This window comes from Oncorhynchus gorbuscha, linkage group LG18 (assembly GCF_021184085.1).
Source record: "Oncorhynchus gorbuscha isolate QuinsamMale2020 ecotype Even-year linkage group LG18, OgorEven_v1.0, whole genome shotgun sequence".
In the NCBI taxonomy this organism is placed as follows: Eukaryota; Metazoa; Chordata; class Actinopteri; order Salmoniformes; family Salmonidae; genus Oncorhynchus; species Oncorhynchus gorbuscha.
In genome coordinates this window covers 67,789,830-67,805,672 of record NC_060190.1, presented here as the reverse complement: position 1 = coordinate 67,805,672, position 15,843 = coordinate 67,789,830, and the positions used below count along the sequence as shown (strand labels likewise).

General features: G+C 41.8%; 1 protein-coding gene across 1 annotated transcript; it reads right to left on the bottom strand.

Annotated features, from left to right (window-relative positions):
• Positions 1–1,160: 1,160 nt before the first annotated feature.
• Positions 1,161–13,098, bottom strand: LOC124003332 (protein Wnt-2b-A-like). Its single transcript, XM_046311489.1, has 5 exons — positions 12,382–13,098; positions 8,707–8,927; positions 3,662–3,939; positions 3,093–3,357; positions 1,161–2,253 (listed from the first exon to the last, which is right to left on the bottom strand). The coding sequence occupies exons 1-5, from the start codon at positions 12,549–12,551 to the stop codon at positions 2,018–2,020; spliced, it is 1,170 nt and encodes a 389-aa protein (XP_046167445.1). The 5' UTR covers positions 12,552–13,098; the 3' UTR covers positions 1,161–2,017.
• Positions 13,099–15,843: the final 2,745 nt, after the last annotated feature.

Below are 15,843 nucleotides of genomic sequence, written 5' to 3'. Positions count from 1 at the left end.
ATTCTCTCAACTAGCTTAATGAGGTAGTCACCTGGAATGCATTTCAATTAACAGGTGTGCCTTGTTAAATGTTCATTTGTGGAATTTCTTTCCTTCTTAATGTGTTTGAGCCAATCAGTTGTGTTGTGACAAGGTAGAGGTGGTATACAGAAGATAGCCCAATTTGGTAAAAGACCAAGTCCATATTATGGCAAGACCAGTTCAAATAAGCAAAGAGTCCATGAGTTTAAGACATGAAGATCAGTCAATCCGTGCAGTCACAAAGACCATCAAGCACTATGATGAAACTGGCTCTCATGAGGACCACCACAAGAAAGGAAGACCCAGAGTTACCTCTGCTGCAGATGATAAGTTCATTAGAGTTACCAGCTTCAGAAATTGTCGCCCAAATAAATGCTTCACAGAGTTCAAGTAACAGACACGTGAACATCAACTGTTCAGAGGAGACTGTGTGAATCAGGCCTTCATAGTCGAATTGCTGAAAAGAAACCACTACTAAAGGACACCAATGATAAGATGAGACTTGCTTGGACCAAGAAACACGAGCAATGGACATTAGACCGGTGGAAATCTGTCCTTTGGTCTGATGAGTCCAAATTTGAGATTTTTGGTTCCATTCGCAGTGTCTTTGTGAGACGCAGAGTAGGTGAACGGATTATCGCTGCATGTGTGGTTCCCACCGTGAAGCATGGAGGAGGAGGTGTGATGTGGTGGGGGTGCTTTACTGGTGATGCTGTCTGTTATTTATTTAGAATTCAAGGCACACTTTACCAGCATGGCTACCACATCATTCTGCAGTGATACGCCATCCCATCTGATTTGTGTTTAGCGGGACTATCATTTGTTTTTCAACAGGACAGTGACTCAACACACCTCCAGGCTGTGTAAGGGATATTTGACCATTAGGTGGAGAGTGATGGAGCTGCTGCATCAGATTACCTGGCCTCCACAATCACCAGACCTCAACCCAATTGATATGGTTTGGGATGAGTTTAACCGCAGAGTGAAGGAAAAGCAGACAACAAGTGCTCAGCATATGTGGGAACTCCTTCAAGACTGTTGGAAAAGCATTCCAGGTGACGCTGGTTGAGAGACAGGCAAGAGTGTGCAAAGCTGTCATCAAGGCAAAGGGTGGCAACTCAAATATAAAATATATTTAGATTTGTTTAAAACCTTTTTGGTTACTACATGATTCCATATGTGTTATTTCATAGTTAAGATGTCTTCACTATTATTCTACAATGTAGAAAATAGTAAAAATAAAGAAAAACCATTGAATGAGGAGGTGTGTGTAAGTGTTTTGACTGCTACTTTACATTAGTGTCTATAGAGCAGCTCTCTGGCCCGCGGTAAACGTTGATCGTTAGACTTTCTGCTGTACATCCATCCCCATGCACTTTACCAGTAGGGTAAGTCCTCCATTTTTAAATATAATTTTTTACTCCTAACAACTGAATACATGTCAGTCTTTCCATTATATCAAGCAGAGTACAATTTCAGTTCTTCATCTCCTTCTATTATAAGGCCAATGAAACACTGAACAAAGTGATCACCGATTTAGAGAGAACATAGTCTTAAACAAAGCAAAAAAGCAACAACACATACACCAGCCAACAATCCTAACTCAATCTCTGGTGTGCTCACAGTACAATGTCCTGTTCTGCATTTCCACAACAGATACTGTGTGAATGAATGTCTGTAGAAAAATTAGTGTCCTCGGCACCTTGGAAGCAGCACACAATCAACACAAACAAACAAAAACATAAATAGGAACTATCCCCTCTCCCAGCTCAACCATTCTCTTAGAAAGCCTTCCCACCGAACAGTCCCATACAGCACTGCACCATCCAAACCAAGTTGGGATACGGCGCCTTGGGAAAGGTTCTTTAGGATGTCACTTTAGAAGGGGTTGTCAGATGTAATGGAGGTCCGAAAGGAGTGCGTAAGGAGTCAGGAGTAGGAAATACATATCCCACAATGCAGTTGACCACTACTACGTCCTTTTAAAGAATGGGCCTCAGCGTCTGGTTTGGTCCAGCCAATCGGGTCGCCTGTGGGGCTTACAGGTGTGAACGTCCACAGTGTTCTCACAGTCCTTACACTCCACGGCGCAACACCACTTGAACTTGCACTCGCACTTGGTGACTCGCTTGGCGCGCATTGTGTCGTAGCCCCGTCCGCAACACATGACCTCGCAGCTGTCTGTGCCTCTAGAAGACTTGTTGCAGACTCTCCCTGCCGTTCCCAGGGAGCCTTTGGAGAGGGCACAAGACAGACGCCATGGTTAAAGACAAGCCGGCCCGTGAGTGAAGGGGTGTGAGTGGAGGTATTCCCCTTGAGCATTTGGGAGTGGAGCTTAATAGGGACCACAGAAGGATTTGAAAAATTACCCTGGTATATCCTTAGGTTGTGAATTCCTATACAATAGGGATTAGCGGATACGAGAGCTATAAGCCCTTTAAAATCAGCCCTTCTGCACCTTGAAGTAGTCTAGGGGCGTAGTGTAGCTTCTCTTCTTAATTAACATTAGTTCACTAGGTGTCAACCTATAACCATAGGTCTAACAGAGATTAGGAAGATACCAGTAACACACAATACATCCAAGGTATCATAACCAGAGCATGTTAGCTGTTCTAGAGCTCTTTGAACTCTCTGCTGAAGTGATAGGACATGAGGGGCATGAGAAACAGAGATTACCAAGACAGAGAAAACACAGTTGGAATTAGAGAGAAGTTAAAGGTCAAATAATTGAACTCTAAGCTAGGGAAGTATGCAGGCCTTCGGCAGATGAGTCTGGTATTCTCATAGACGTGTTTAGTAGGCCGCTATATTATCTACCTTCTGGGTAACAGTCTTGACTCAGAGCAGCTAGGTTTCTGATTGCAAAATATACGTTTGGTGATAAGTATTTGAATAACATCCATCAAACTATGTATGACTAACTGTGATATTATTCTGAATCATATACTCAAATTTTTTGCATAAAGAGATTTCCTCTTAGCTAAAACATCTGTGTTTTTCTCTGTCAGGTCATGTGTTGAAGAAAAACTCCTGGCCCTACCTAACACCTTGAACTGGTTGAGTTGACCCACCTGCTGCTCTGTCCATGAGGCAGTAGTCAGGGGACTTTTCTACATACACCAGCTCATTCTTGGTGGTTCCCTTGAAGTCCTTGTCAGCCACCATGAACCCGGTGCCATCCTGGTTCATGGTCACCTCGATGGCCGTGTTGTACTTCTTCCGGAGGTAGTCCCCGGTCCTCCGGAAGTCCGACATGGCCAGCCAGCAGGTTCTAAGGGCACAGGAGCCGCTGACGCCATGACACTTGCACTCCAGTTTCATAAAGCGCTTCACTGCCTGAAATCGAAATTGTTGGATAATGTCATTGGTGGTTAAGACACAGGCTCACTTGTGACCAACCCAGTACACTCACTATTCAGGTTTAGAGCATTTACAGAATGTCTGTTCAACAGTGGCTTGAATTTTACCAGCAATGTCTGTTCCATTGTAGTAACCATGTTGTTACACAGTAGTTATAGCATGCTCTGTTAGTTGAAAGGGACTGCCTGTCAGCCAGTTAGCTGTGTGTATCATGTCCAGATGCATCACAGTGCACATTTCAAAAAGTATAATGCCCCTTAACCCCTACGCCATTGCTCACCATTCGTCCACAGCGGTTGTTGTGTAGATTCATCAGTGCCCGAGCGTCCTTCACCATCTTTTCTCTGGCATCAACAAAGGTCTTGGTGAACTTGATGCCATAGTTGATGTTGTCGCTGCAGCCGCCCCAGTCAAATTCGCCCCTGTCGTCACTAGCCTGGCCCCGCTTTTGGGCGTCGCAGCTGCAGATCTTGAGGTCCCCCTGGCTGCAGGCCCTGGTAATTGCATAGACCACGCCCGCCGAGGAGATGGCGTACACAAATGCTGCCTCCCGGCTACCTGGGGTGATATGATGGAGGAGATTTTGTGTTAGAAGATGTCATCGTTAAATAGCCTCTGTTAAGGTCAGGGAAGGGAGGGGCAGATGTGTTCCCATAGCTGTGGGAAGTAGGGGTGCTGCAGCACCCCAATTTTTAAAAACAAATAATAATAACTTTATTAAAAAAGTTTAAAATAATTGAAAAATATATTTTTTCACAAAAGTAGTGCACTGGGCCTTTACTAGTCCTGTATTAGTAGACCAATAAAGACCTCTGTTGCGTGGGCAAAAAAAATGTTTTCAGCATCTCAGCTTTGGCAAAAAAATGTAGTTGTATAATTAAGAACAGTATCTTGCAGGATTCAGTAGTTGGAATTGTCTACACTCCCTGATTCATGAATGTAATTTATTATGGAATTGATTGAATGGATTGAGAGTACACACACCTCATTTCTCAGTTCTATAATCAGTCACCAAGTTGAAGAGTAGGAAAACCGTAGACAGTCCACATGGAACAGAGCTGGCCGAACCTGGTTATGGCCAATTCACAATATAAATAGATGTTCTGAATTGGTGAAAGTGAGGCTGGAGCTGTTTTTATCTTTGTTTTTTTTGTTGGTCAAAACAAAGTCTGTCTCAAACAGGCAAAACAAAGTCTGTCTCAAACAGGCAAAACAAAGTCAGTCTCAAACAGGCAAAACAAAGTCAGTCTCAAACAGGCAAAACAAAGTCTGTCTCAAACAGGCAAAACAAAGTCTGTCTCAAACAGGCAAAACAAAGTCAGTCTCAAACAGGCAAAACAAAGTCAGTCTTAAACAGGCAAAACAAAGTCTGTCTCAAACAGGCAAAACAAAGTCTGTCTCAAACAGGCAAAACAAAGTCTGTCTCAAACAGGCAAAACAAAGTCTGCCTCAAACAGGCAAAACAAAGTCTGTCTCAAACAGGCAAAACAAAGTCTGTCTCAAACAGGCAAAACAAAGTCAGTCTTAAACAGGCAAAACAAAGTCTGTCTCAAACAGGCAAAACAAAGTCAGTCTCAAACAGGCAAAACAAAGTCAGTCTTAAACAGGCAAAACAAAGTCAGTCTTAAACAGGCAAAACACAGTCTGTCTCAAACAGGCAAAACACAGTCTGTCTCAAACAGGCAAAACAAAGTCTGTCTCAAACAGGCAAAACAAAGTCTGTCTCAAACAGGCAAAACAAAGTCTGTCTCAAACAGGCAAAACAAAGTCAGTCTCAAACAGGCAAAACAAAGTCAGTCTTAAACAGGCAAAACAAAGTCAGTCTTAAACAGGCAAAACACAGTCTGTCTCAAACAGGCAAAACACAGTCTGTCTCAAACAGGCAAAACACAGTCTGTCTCAAACAGGCAAAACAAAGTCTGTCTCAAACAGGCAAAACAAAGTCAGTCTTAAACAGGCAAAACAAAGTCAGTCATAAACAGGCAAAACAAAGTCAGTCTCAAACAAGTGGTTACACTATACTAGCAGAGTTTGTTTTGTTGTAGTAATCATGTCGTTCCACTGTAGTTACATCAGTCTAGAGCCAACTTCATGCTTTGAACACTAACATATGCCCAACTGAAAGCTTTCGACTTGCATAGTGCAGATGACATTGCACAGAAACAAACATGCCTATATTTGATTAAAATCTGTTTGTGTGCACTATATCCCATGCAATCTAAATTTAAACAGTGTCTACGTTCCTTGGAACTTGGGCATGTTTGTCTCTGTACAATGTTCCTGTACAATCCGTCCATGTACAGCAGGCCTATGGTGGATAGCTAGAACAAAGAAACATGGCTACCAACAGCCCATTTAAGGTGCCTCTCGTTTTCACCCTTTAATTTGCACAGATGGCAGCTTTCTCAGTCACTAGGTATCTTTTCATCTGAGAGGAGAGCAGATACAGGGTTATTTGGTCTGCTTTTCCCACCCACCTCTAGTTTTCATTCCTCCTCACGCAATGAACCAGAAAACAGGCTATATGTCAGGGAGCACGGCTTTGTCTGCCTGCCAGAAACATCTACCCAAATATTTACATCTCCTATTACTGTTTAGACATCACCATGTGGATCTCTCTATCTGCTACCTGTCTTCAGAGAATACCCACTTTCTGCAACTCTCCTCATTCCTGAAGAAGGTGAAACTATTACTGAACAAAAATGTAAACACAACATAATCCCATTTTTCATGAGCTAAAATAAAAGATTCCAGGAATGTTCAATACACACAAAAAGCATATTTCTCTTAAATGTTGTGCATAAATTTGTTTACATCCCTGTTAGTGAGCATTACTCCTTTGCCAAGATAATCCATCCACCTGACAGGTGTGGCATATCGAGAAGCTGATTAAACAGCATGATCATTACACAGGTGCACATTGTGCTGGGGACAATAAAAGGCCACTCTAAAATGTGCAGTTTTGTCACACAACATAATGCCACAGATGTCTCAAGATTTGAGGGAGTGTGCAATTGGCATGCTGACTGCAGGAATGTCCAACAGAGCTGATGCCAGAGAATTGAATGTTAATTTCTCTACCATAAGCCGCCTCCATCTTTTTAGAGAATTTGGCAGTATATCCAACCGGCCTAACAACCACAGATCAAGTGTAACCACATTTACATTTACATTACATTTATGTCATTTAGCAGACGCTCTTATCCAGAGCGACTTACAAATTGGTGCATTCACCTTATGACATCCAGTAGAACAGTCACTTTACAATAGTGCATCTAAATCTTAAAGGGGGGGGGGGGGTGAGAAGGATTACTTATCCTATCCTAGGTATTCCTTAAAGAGGTGGGGTTTCAGGTGTCTCCGGAAGGTGGTGATTGACTCCGCTGTCCTGGCGTCGTGAGGGAGTTTGTTCCACCATTGGGGGGCCAGAGCAGCGAACAGTTTTGACTGGGCTGAGCGGGAACTGTACTTCCTCAGTGGTAGGGAGGCGAGCAGGCCAGAGGTGGATGAACGCAGTGCCCTTGTTTGGGTGTAGGGCCTGATCAGAGCCTGGAGGTACTGAGGTGCCGTTCCCCTCACAGCTCCGTAGGCAAGCACCATGGTCTTGTAGCGGATGCGAGCTTCAACTGGAAGCCAGTGGAGAGAGCGGAGGAGCGGGGTGACGTGAGAGAACTTGGGAAGGTTGAACACCAGATGGGCTGTGGCGTTCTGGATGAGTTGTAGGGGTTTAATGGCACAGGCAGGGAGCCCAGCCAACAGCGAGTTGCAGTAATCCAGACGGGAGATGACAAGTGCCTGGATTAGGACCTGCGCCGCTTCCTGTGTGAGGCAGGGTCGTACTCTGCGGATGTTGTAGAGCATGAACCTACAGGAACGGGCCACCGCCTGCCCAGGACCTCCACATCTGACTTCTTCACCTGCGGGATCGTCAGGTGGCTACCTGGACAGCTGATGTATTAAATACTCCTTAGTTTCATCAGGTATTCAGTCAGTTAATTGAAATAAATAAATTAGGCCCTAATCTATGGATTTCACATGACTGGGCACAGGGGCAGACATGGGTGGGCCTGGGGGACATAGGCCCACTCACTTGGGAGCCAGCTCCACCCACTGGGGAGACAGGTCCACCCTCTGGGGAGACAGGTCCACCCTCTGGGGAGCCAGGCTCAGCCAATCATAATGAGTTGTCGCCATAAAAGGGCTTTATTGCAGACAGAACCCTTGCACGATTATCTATTTATTCTAAAAGAAGTTGAAATTGAAAAAACTTTTCATGTTCACATTTTTGGTATTTGTTTGATTTACACAGAACCAAGAAAAATGACCTAAACTGAATTTGAGATTTTTCACTTCATAGTAAAAAATTGTGAAATTATAAAAAATTTAAAAATTCAAATTCATTGGGTTGGAGGAAAGTTTTCTCATTTACTATGTAATTTATCTCACCTGTGGTAAGTTGCAGGTGCTTACAGGGTAAAAACAGCCATTCCATTGAAAAGAAAAAACAGAACATTCTGCTACATTGCACACAATTGCAAGCGGTGCCAATATATTTGACCGCATTTGTACATAGAGATGATAAACTGTTGTATGAAGTGTTGAACTGAGATATGTATATAACATGCATATACCCTTAAAGGGAAATTTCACACCATCAGCATATGTAAAAATATCATGATTTTATGTTTTGTAAAAAAAAAAAGATAGAGGAAGATCTGTGTTTGCAATGACATCAACCAATTAGTAGACAATAACAGGAGAATTGGTAGACAAATTAGTAGGCACTTAGTAGGCAACGACTCCTCATAATTGGTAAGAATTACACGATGCACACCGATGATGTCTTGGAAAAACACATATTCCTCTATCTTTTTTCCTACAAAACATAGAAACGTGCCATTTTCACGTATACTGATGTTAGAGAGGTGCTGGAGATGATGAACATGAAGTTGAACATTGTTGGACATTTCCCTTTAAGGCTGGGATGTCTGTAAGTCTAAAAGGAAACTGAGCAGTCCCGTTATAGTTCTGTAATAGTCTACAACAATCCATCACTTTTATGTACTGTATCAAATTCATGTAGTGAATGTTACATCCAAGATTCAAGTGGTTGAATACTAAACCTCTTAACACACACGCACGCACACACACACACACACACACACACACACACACACACACACACACACACACACACACACACACACACACACACACACACACACACACACACACACACACACACACACACACACACACACACACACACACACACACACACACACACACACACACACATGGAAACACACACACACGCAGACTTACTGCGCAGCATGACCCTGCCAAAGACGGTGTGGTCTCGGTCCAGCGTGCTGCAGTTCCAGCGATGATGGCGGAACTGGTGCTGGCACTCGCGGATCCACTCCTTGGCACCCTCCCCAATAGACTGCATGAGGTCCGGGTGGCGCTGGCACAGCTGGCGCTGCTTGTTCACCAGGCCTGGAATGTTGTCACAGATCACCCGTGCACCCAGGGCTCCAATGTACCTGCAGATCAGATAGACAGGTGCACTGTCAGTGGGAGGCCAGGGAAACTTCCAGGGACGATTATTATGCAAAAACAAATGTGTTTCTTTCTAGTTTTCTTTCAGAAAGACAAGATACTGTATATTGTGAAGTCAGGTCCAGTCAGATGCGTGACAAGCTATATTTTTCAAGAATCAATGGGTATTCATCGTCAGTTTAATTGACTATTGAACAGCAGGAATTCTTACAAAGTGTGCATTTAACCATTCTGTCCCGCTTCATTGTAATCCCACGCTGTGAAACATGCCATAAAAGTGTTATGAAGTGTGAGATCTTCAGAAGCACTTTCACAGACAGGGAAGAGTCCACACAGTTAACTAAGAGTGACCCCTGACCACTGAGACTGGAATAGGAACACAGAGTGCAGTGAAGCAACCATACAGTGTGACATGGTCTCCTATAAGACTCCAGTCTCCTATGAGTGACCAGTCTGGTATAAGTCGCCAGTCTCCTATGAGTGACCAGTCTGGTATAAGACTCCAGTCTCCTATAAGACTCCAGTCTCCTATAAGACTCCAGTCTCCTATAAGTCTTCAGTCTTCTATAAGTCTCCAGTCTCCTATAAGTCCCCAGTCTCCTATGAGTGACCAGTCTGGTATAAGTCCCCAGTCTCCTATGAGTGACCAGTCTGGTATAAGTCCCCAGTCTCCTATGAGTGACCAGTCTGGTATAAGTCCCCAGTCTCCTATGAGTGACCAGTCTGGTATAAGTCCCCAGTCTCCTATGAGTGACCAGTCTGGTATAAGTCCCCAGTCTCCTATGAGTGACCAGTCTGGTACAAGTCACCAGTCTCCTATAAGTACACAGTCTCCTATAAGTCCCCAGTCTCCTATGAGTGACCAGTCTCCTATAAGTCCCCAGTCTCCTATGAGTGACCAGTCTCCTATAAGTCCCCAGTCTCCTATGAGTGACCAGTCTCCTATAAGTCCCCAGTCTCCTATAAGTCACCAGTCTCCTATAAGTCCCCAGTCTCCTATAAGTCACCAGTCTCCTACAAGTCACTAGTCTCCTATAAGTCCCCAGTCTCCTACAAGTCACTAGTCTCCTATAAGTCCCCAGTCTCCTACAAGTCACTAGTCTCCTATAAGTCCCCAGTCTCCTACAAGTCACTAGTCTCCTATAAGTCCCCAGTCTCCTATAAGTCCCCAGTCTCCTATAAGTCCCCAGTCTCCTATAAGTCCCCAGTCTCCTATAAGTCACCAGTCTCCTATAAGTCCCCAGTCTCCTATAAGTCCCCAGTCTCCTATAAGTCACCAGTCTCCTATAAGTCACCAGTCTGGTATAAGTCCCCAGTCTCCTACAAGTCACTAGTCTCCTATAAGTCCCCAGTCTCCTACAAGTCACTAGTCTCCTATAAGTCCCCAGTCTCCTATAAGTCCCCAGTCTCCTATAAGTCCCCAGTCTCCTATAAGTCACCAGTCTCCTACAAGTCACTATTCTCCTATAAGTCCCCAGTTTCCTATAAGTCACCAGTCTCCTATAAGTCCCCAGTCTCCTACAAGTCACTAGTCTCCTATAAGTCCCCAGTCTCCTATAAGTCCCCAGTCTCCTATAATTCCCCAGTCTCCTATAAGTCCCCAGTCTCCTATAAGTCCCCAGTCTCCTATAAGTCACCAGTCTCCTATAAGTCCCCAGTTTCCTATAAGTCACCAGTCTCCTATAAGTCCCCAGTCTCCTACAAGTCACTAGTCTCCTATAAGTCCCCCGTCTCCTATAAGTCACCAGTCTCCTATAAGCTGGCATGCTCCTCTAATTTTCCCGCTCCCTACGATGACCGAACATCATTACTGCCAGGCTTAATCACAGCTACATTGTGTGTCGTGCCACTGAGACAGCAACAGAAAAGGGTTTCCATTCCAGTTATGGCTGTCCCTGTCCCTTCCCCCCAACAATCTGCCTTCATTCCCTGCTGCCAGAGCCTGAGCAGGAAAGCAGAGCAGAGACACAGTGTTTATTCTCTCCATAGAGAGAGTAGAGAGCTGAGCCAAAAGACCCTGACTGTTTCTACGCCTCATACATAGTTTGGAGGGAGGACAATCAGTCCAGAACACCAGAGAACACGTTGCTGCTTATCTGAATGATCAAGATCATGATGAGAAAAAAAACTGGACTACATAAATCATATTTCGACCCTTAGTCTGGAGAGAGCTACCATGTCTCCCCGCTCTGCCTCACTTCACTGTTTTAATTACACACACTGCCTTATTTTTATTCAGTCATACAATTCCTCAGTGTTGTTTACATAAAATCATGTTTTGAGTTGAGCCCACTTGAATGATTTAATCTACCACTTGAATGATTTAATCTACTTTAACTAGTTCAACTATAAAAACAGAATAGAAAATTAAGATTTTGCCCCTAGCTGAAAGCTGATTTATCATGTTTTGCGCAGTAAGATTGGAGTGTTGGAGGTAGGCACTTCCTTTATACACCCTGGGTTCTTACCCTCAAGAGAAATCATCAAGGAACACTTTTTCATGCACCACTGCCTGCATCTGCCATTTCCAATATGCAAGATTGATAGTGGAAAGTCCCTCAGTCCATGTATCTTCATGAACACAATGTGCAGCTGTTTGATTTGATGTTTTAAAACTCCAATCCACACACATCCCCCCATGTGGCTGTTTGAATTGGAGTTGGCTGCGATCTCTTTACAGGTTCCAGCAGGGTATAAGTCTAATTCTAAGGTGTGATGGAGGTATAGACTTCAAAGGGTGTATTGAGTTAAACTATTTGAATATTGAATGTGTTTGCCACATAATAGTGATATAGCCTATCATTTAGTGTTTCTTATTGTTCCCATCTCCTGCATCCCGAGGATAATTCACATTTCTCAAGACATAATTGGCAATCTCAGGCTTGGGATAAACATAGACATGAACTCAGGTTTCAGTGAAAAGCAAATGTAGCCTCCTCAGAATATACTCTTACAAAATGAATTATTATTATCTAATTTTTGATTGTATGCCTAAACCATTTCCCTAAAACCTTCATTGAAATCCAAACATGCTTTACATTTGATCTTGACTTTGTTCAAGACGTTTCGCATATTTAATGAGTTTATAATGATATCTTTATTTCTTACATTCATATTTAATGAGTTTATAGTGATATCTTTATTTCTTACATTCATATTTATCCATCATATATGCATTAGGCAATATGACTTCTTCCCACTTATATTTTCGACTCCCAAATAGCCAACATAAATAGGGCTAGCTTTTGCAAGGTCTTGGAATATTCTAGAATTAGCTCATTAAGAAGACAACTGGTCATCCAAAACCACTGGAAACTCAGATCTAATCTTGGATATCAATGACAGAGCTCTCCTAGACATAAATTAAAGATGTAACCTTGGATAGAAACGATATGATTATTTCAGCAGGATCAAGCGCACATGAAAGAAAGCACTCACCACCAGGAAGAATCCACTCTAGGCGTGAAGATGAGAAGCAGCAGAATAAAGGTAAAGTATAGCCTTGAGGTTGAGTTGGAGGAGTGTCGGGATATTGTCCCATTTCTAGACCCAGTCCTGGTCCTGGAATATCCTCGGGGTTTGAAGAAACAAAACATTTCTATTTTCATGAACAGAAGGCATACAATATAAAATGAAGAATACAAGTCCTGGGCGTTGGTTTGCTGTTCATAATTGGGGGAAAACCTGCCTATCTATAGAAGTTGAACAAGTTGAACAATTTTATCCATCTTGTTTCAAAAGGCTAATTTGATATCTTGTCAGTTCATCAATGCCATTGTTTGTCTCTGATTTATTCGAGACGAGGCAGTGCTCATCAAAAGTCAGTCTGGTAAAAGTAAATCGAATTAAGACAAATCTTCTGAGAAACTGTCAAATGTCCAGCCAGATGTTCGGGTTGCCAACGACAACACTTTCCTTCGTTGTTGCGTATTGTTTTTGTAGCCTAGGCTATTTGTTTGACATTCGACGTGAATAACAGGTGAAGCTGAAGAAGTTGCAAACCCAAACACAGGTATCACAGACTGTGAAAAAAGATGGCACTGAAACCACTGCTTGTCCCTGGCAGGTAAAGTCAGTCACTCATCTGTCCGAGGATGAGACAGATAGCTACGCCGCGGTCTTCTTCTCAGTCGGGACTGAAGATGCGCCGCAGGACAAAATACTGCACCAGCACGTCAGCTGTCCATGCCCCCCTTTTGTTAGACAATTACGAACACCGGTATGTGCACGGTAGGGTCCGGGACGTTATATTTAGATGTCGACAAGTAAAAGTTATCTACCTTACATAGCCGTCTAAATATTGGTGATCCCCATATTGGAAATAATTTGACAAATCAAATCGAATTTTATTGGTCACATACACATGGTTAGCAGATGTTAATGCGAGCGAAATGCTTGTGCTTCTAGTTCCAACAGTGCAGTAATATCTAACAAGTAATCCAAACAATTCCCAACCACTACCTAATACACACAACTCTATAACAGTAATCTAACAATTCCCCAACAACTACCTCATACACACAACTCTATAACAGTAATCTAACAATTCCCCAACCACTACCTAATACACACAACTCTATAACAGTAATCTAACAATTCCCCAACAACTACCTAATACACACAACTCTATAACAGTAATCTAACAATTCCCCAACAACTACCTAATACACACAACTCTATAACAGTAATCTAACAATTCCCCAACAACTACCTAATACACACAACTCTATAACAGTAATCTAACAATTCCCCAACAACTACCTAATACACACAACTCTATAACAGTAATCTAACAATTCCCCAACAACTACCTAATACACACAACTCTATAACAGTAATCTAACAATTCCCCAACAACTACCTAATACACACAACTCTATAACAGTAATCTAACAATTCCCCAACCACTACCTAATACACACAACTCTATAACAGTAATCTAACAATTCCCCAACCACTACCTAATACACACAACTCTATAACAGTAATCTAACAATTCCCCAACCACTACCTAATACACACAACTCTATAACAGTAATCTAACAATTCCCCAACAACTACCTAATACACACAACTCTATAACAGTAATCTATCAATTCCCCAACAACTACCTAATACACACAACTCTATAACAGTAATCTAACAATTCCCCAACAACTACCTAATACACACAACTCTATAACAGTAATCTAACAATTCCCCAACAACTACCTAATACACACAACTCTATAACAGTAATCTAACAATTCCCCAACAACTACCTAATACACACAACTCTATAACAGTAATCTAACAATTCCCCAACAACTACCTAATACACACAACTCTATAACAGTAATCTAACAATTCCCCAACCACTACCTAATACACACAACTCTATAACAGTAATCTAACAATTCCCCAACAACTACCTAATACACACAACTCTATAACAGTAATCTAACAATTCCCCAACAACTACCTAATACACACAACTCTATAACAGTAATCTAACAATTCCCCAACAACTACCTAATACACACAACTCTATAACAGTAATCTAACAATTCCCCAACAACTACCTAATACACACAACTCTATAACAATAATCTAACAATTCCCCAACAACTACCTAATACACACAACTCTATAACAGTAATCTAACAATTCCCCAACAACTACCTAATACACACAACTCTATAACAGTAATCTAACAATTCCCCAACAACTACCTAATACACACAACTCTATAACAGTAATCTAACAATTCCCCAACAACTACCTAATACACACAACTCTATAACAGTAATCTAACAATTCCCCAACAACTACCTAATACACACAACTCTATAACAGTAATCTAACAATTCCCCAACAACTACCTAATACACACAACTCTATAACAGTAATCTAACAATTCCCCAACAACTACCTAATACACACAACTCTATAACAGTAATCTAACAATTCCCCAACAACTACCTAATACACACAACTCTATAACAGTAATCTAACAATTCCCCAACAACTACCTAATACACACAACTCTATAACAGTAATCTAACAATTCCCCAACAACTACCTAATACACACAACTCTATAACAGTAATCTAACAATACCCAACAACTACCCAATACACACAACTCTATAACAGTAATCTAACAATTCCCCAACAACTACCTAATACACACAAATCTATAACAGTAATCTAACAATTCCCCAACAACTACCTAATACACACAACTCTATAACAGTAATCTAACAATTCCCCAACAACTACCTAATACACACAAATCTATAACAGTAATCTAACAATTCCCCAACCACTACCTAATACACACAACTCTATAACAGTAATCTAACAATTCCCCAACAACTACCTAATACACACAACTCTATAACAGTAATCTAACAATTCCCCAACAACTACCTAATACACACAACTCTATAACAGTAATCTAACAATTCCCCAACAACTACCTCATACACACAACTCTATAACAGTAATCTAACAATTCCCCAACAACTACCTAATACACACAAATCTATAACAGTAATCTAACAATTCCCCAACAACTACCTAATACACAAATATATAAAGGGGTGACCCTTCATTGGCTGATGACAAAGCCTCCTTATGAAGAAGATTATCCAAGTACTTTTTCATCTCAATGACTTTTCATTAAGTGAACTAAGTCATATGGAAATAATTGAATTAAGGAATTGAACTATGTGTTTATGTGGCCAGACCATGCATAAAATAAGAGCTCCCTTTTCTTTGCAAGTTTTATAACCAATAATGAAATGCCTATGTTTTGGCTCCAACCAAATTAAAACTATATAAATGAGTTCAGTAATTTATGGATGGATGAAAGGGGTGACATTCTAGTTTCATGTTGTTTGGTGTTGGTGTCCTTTTC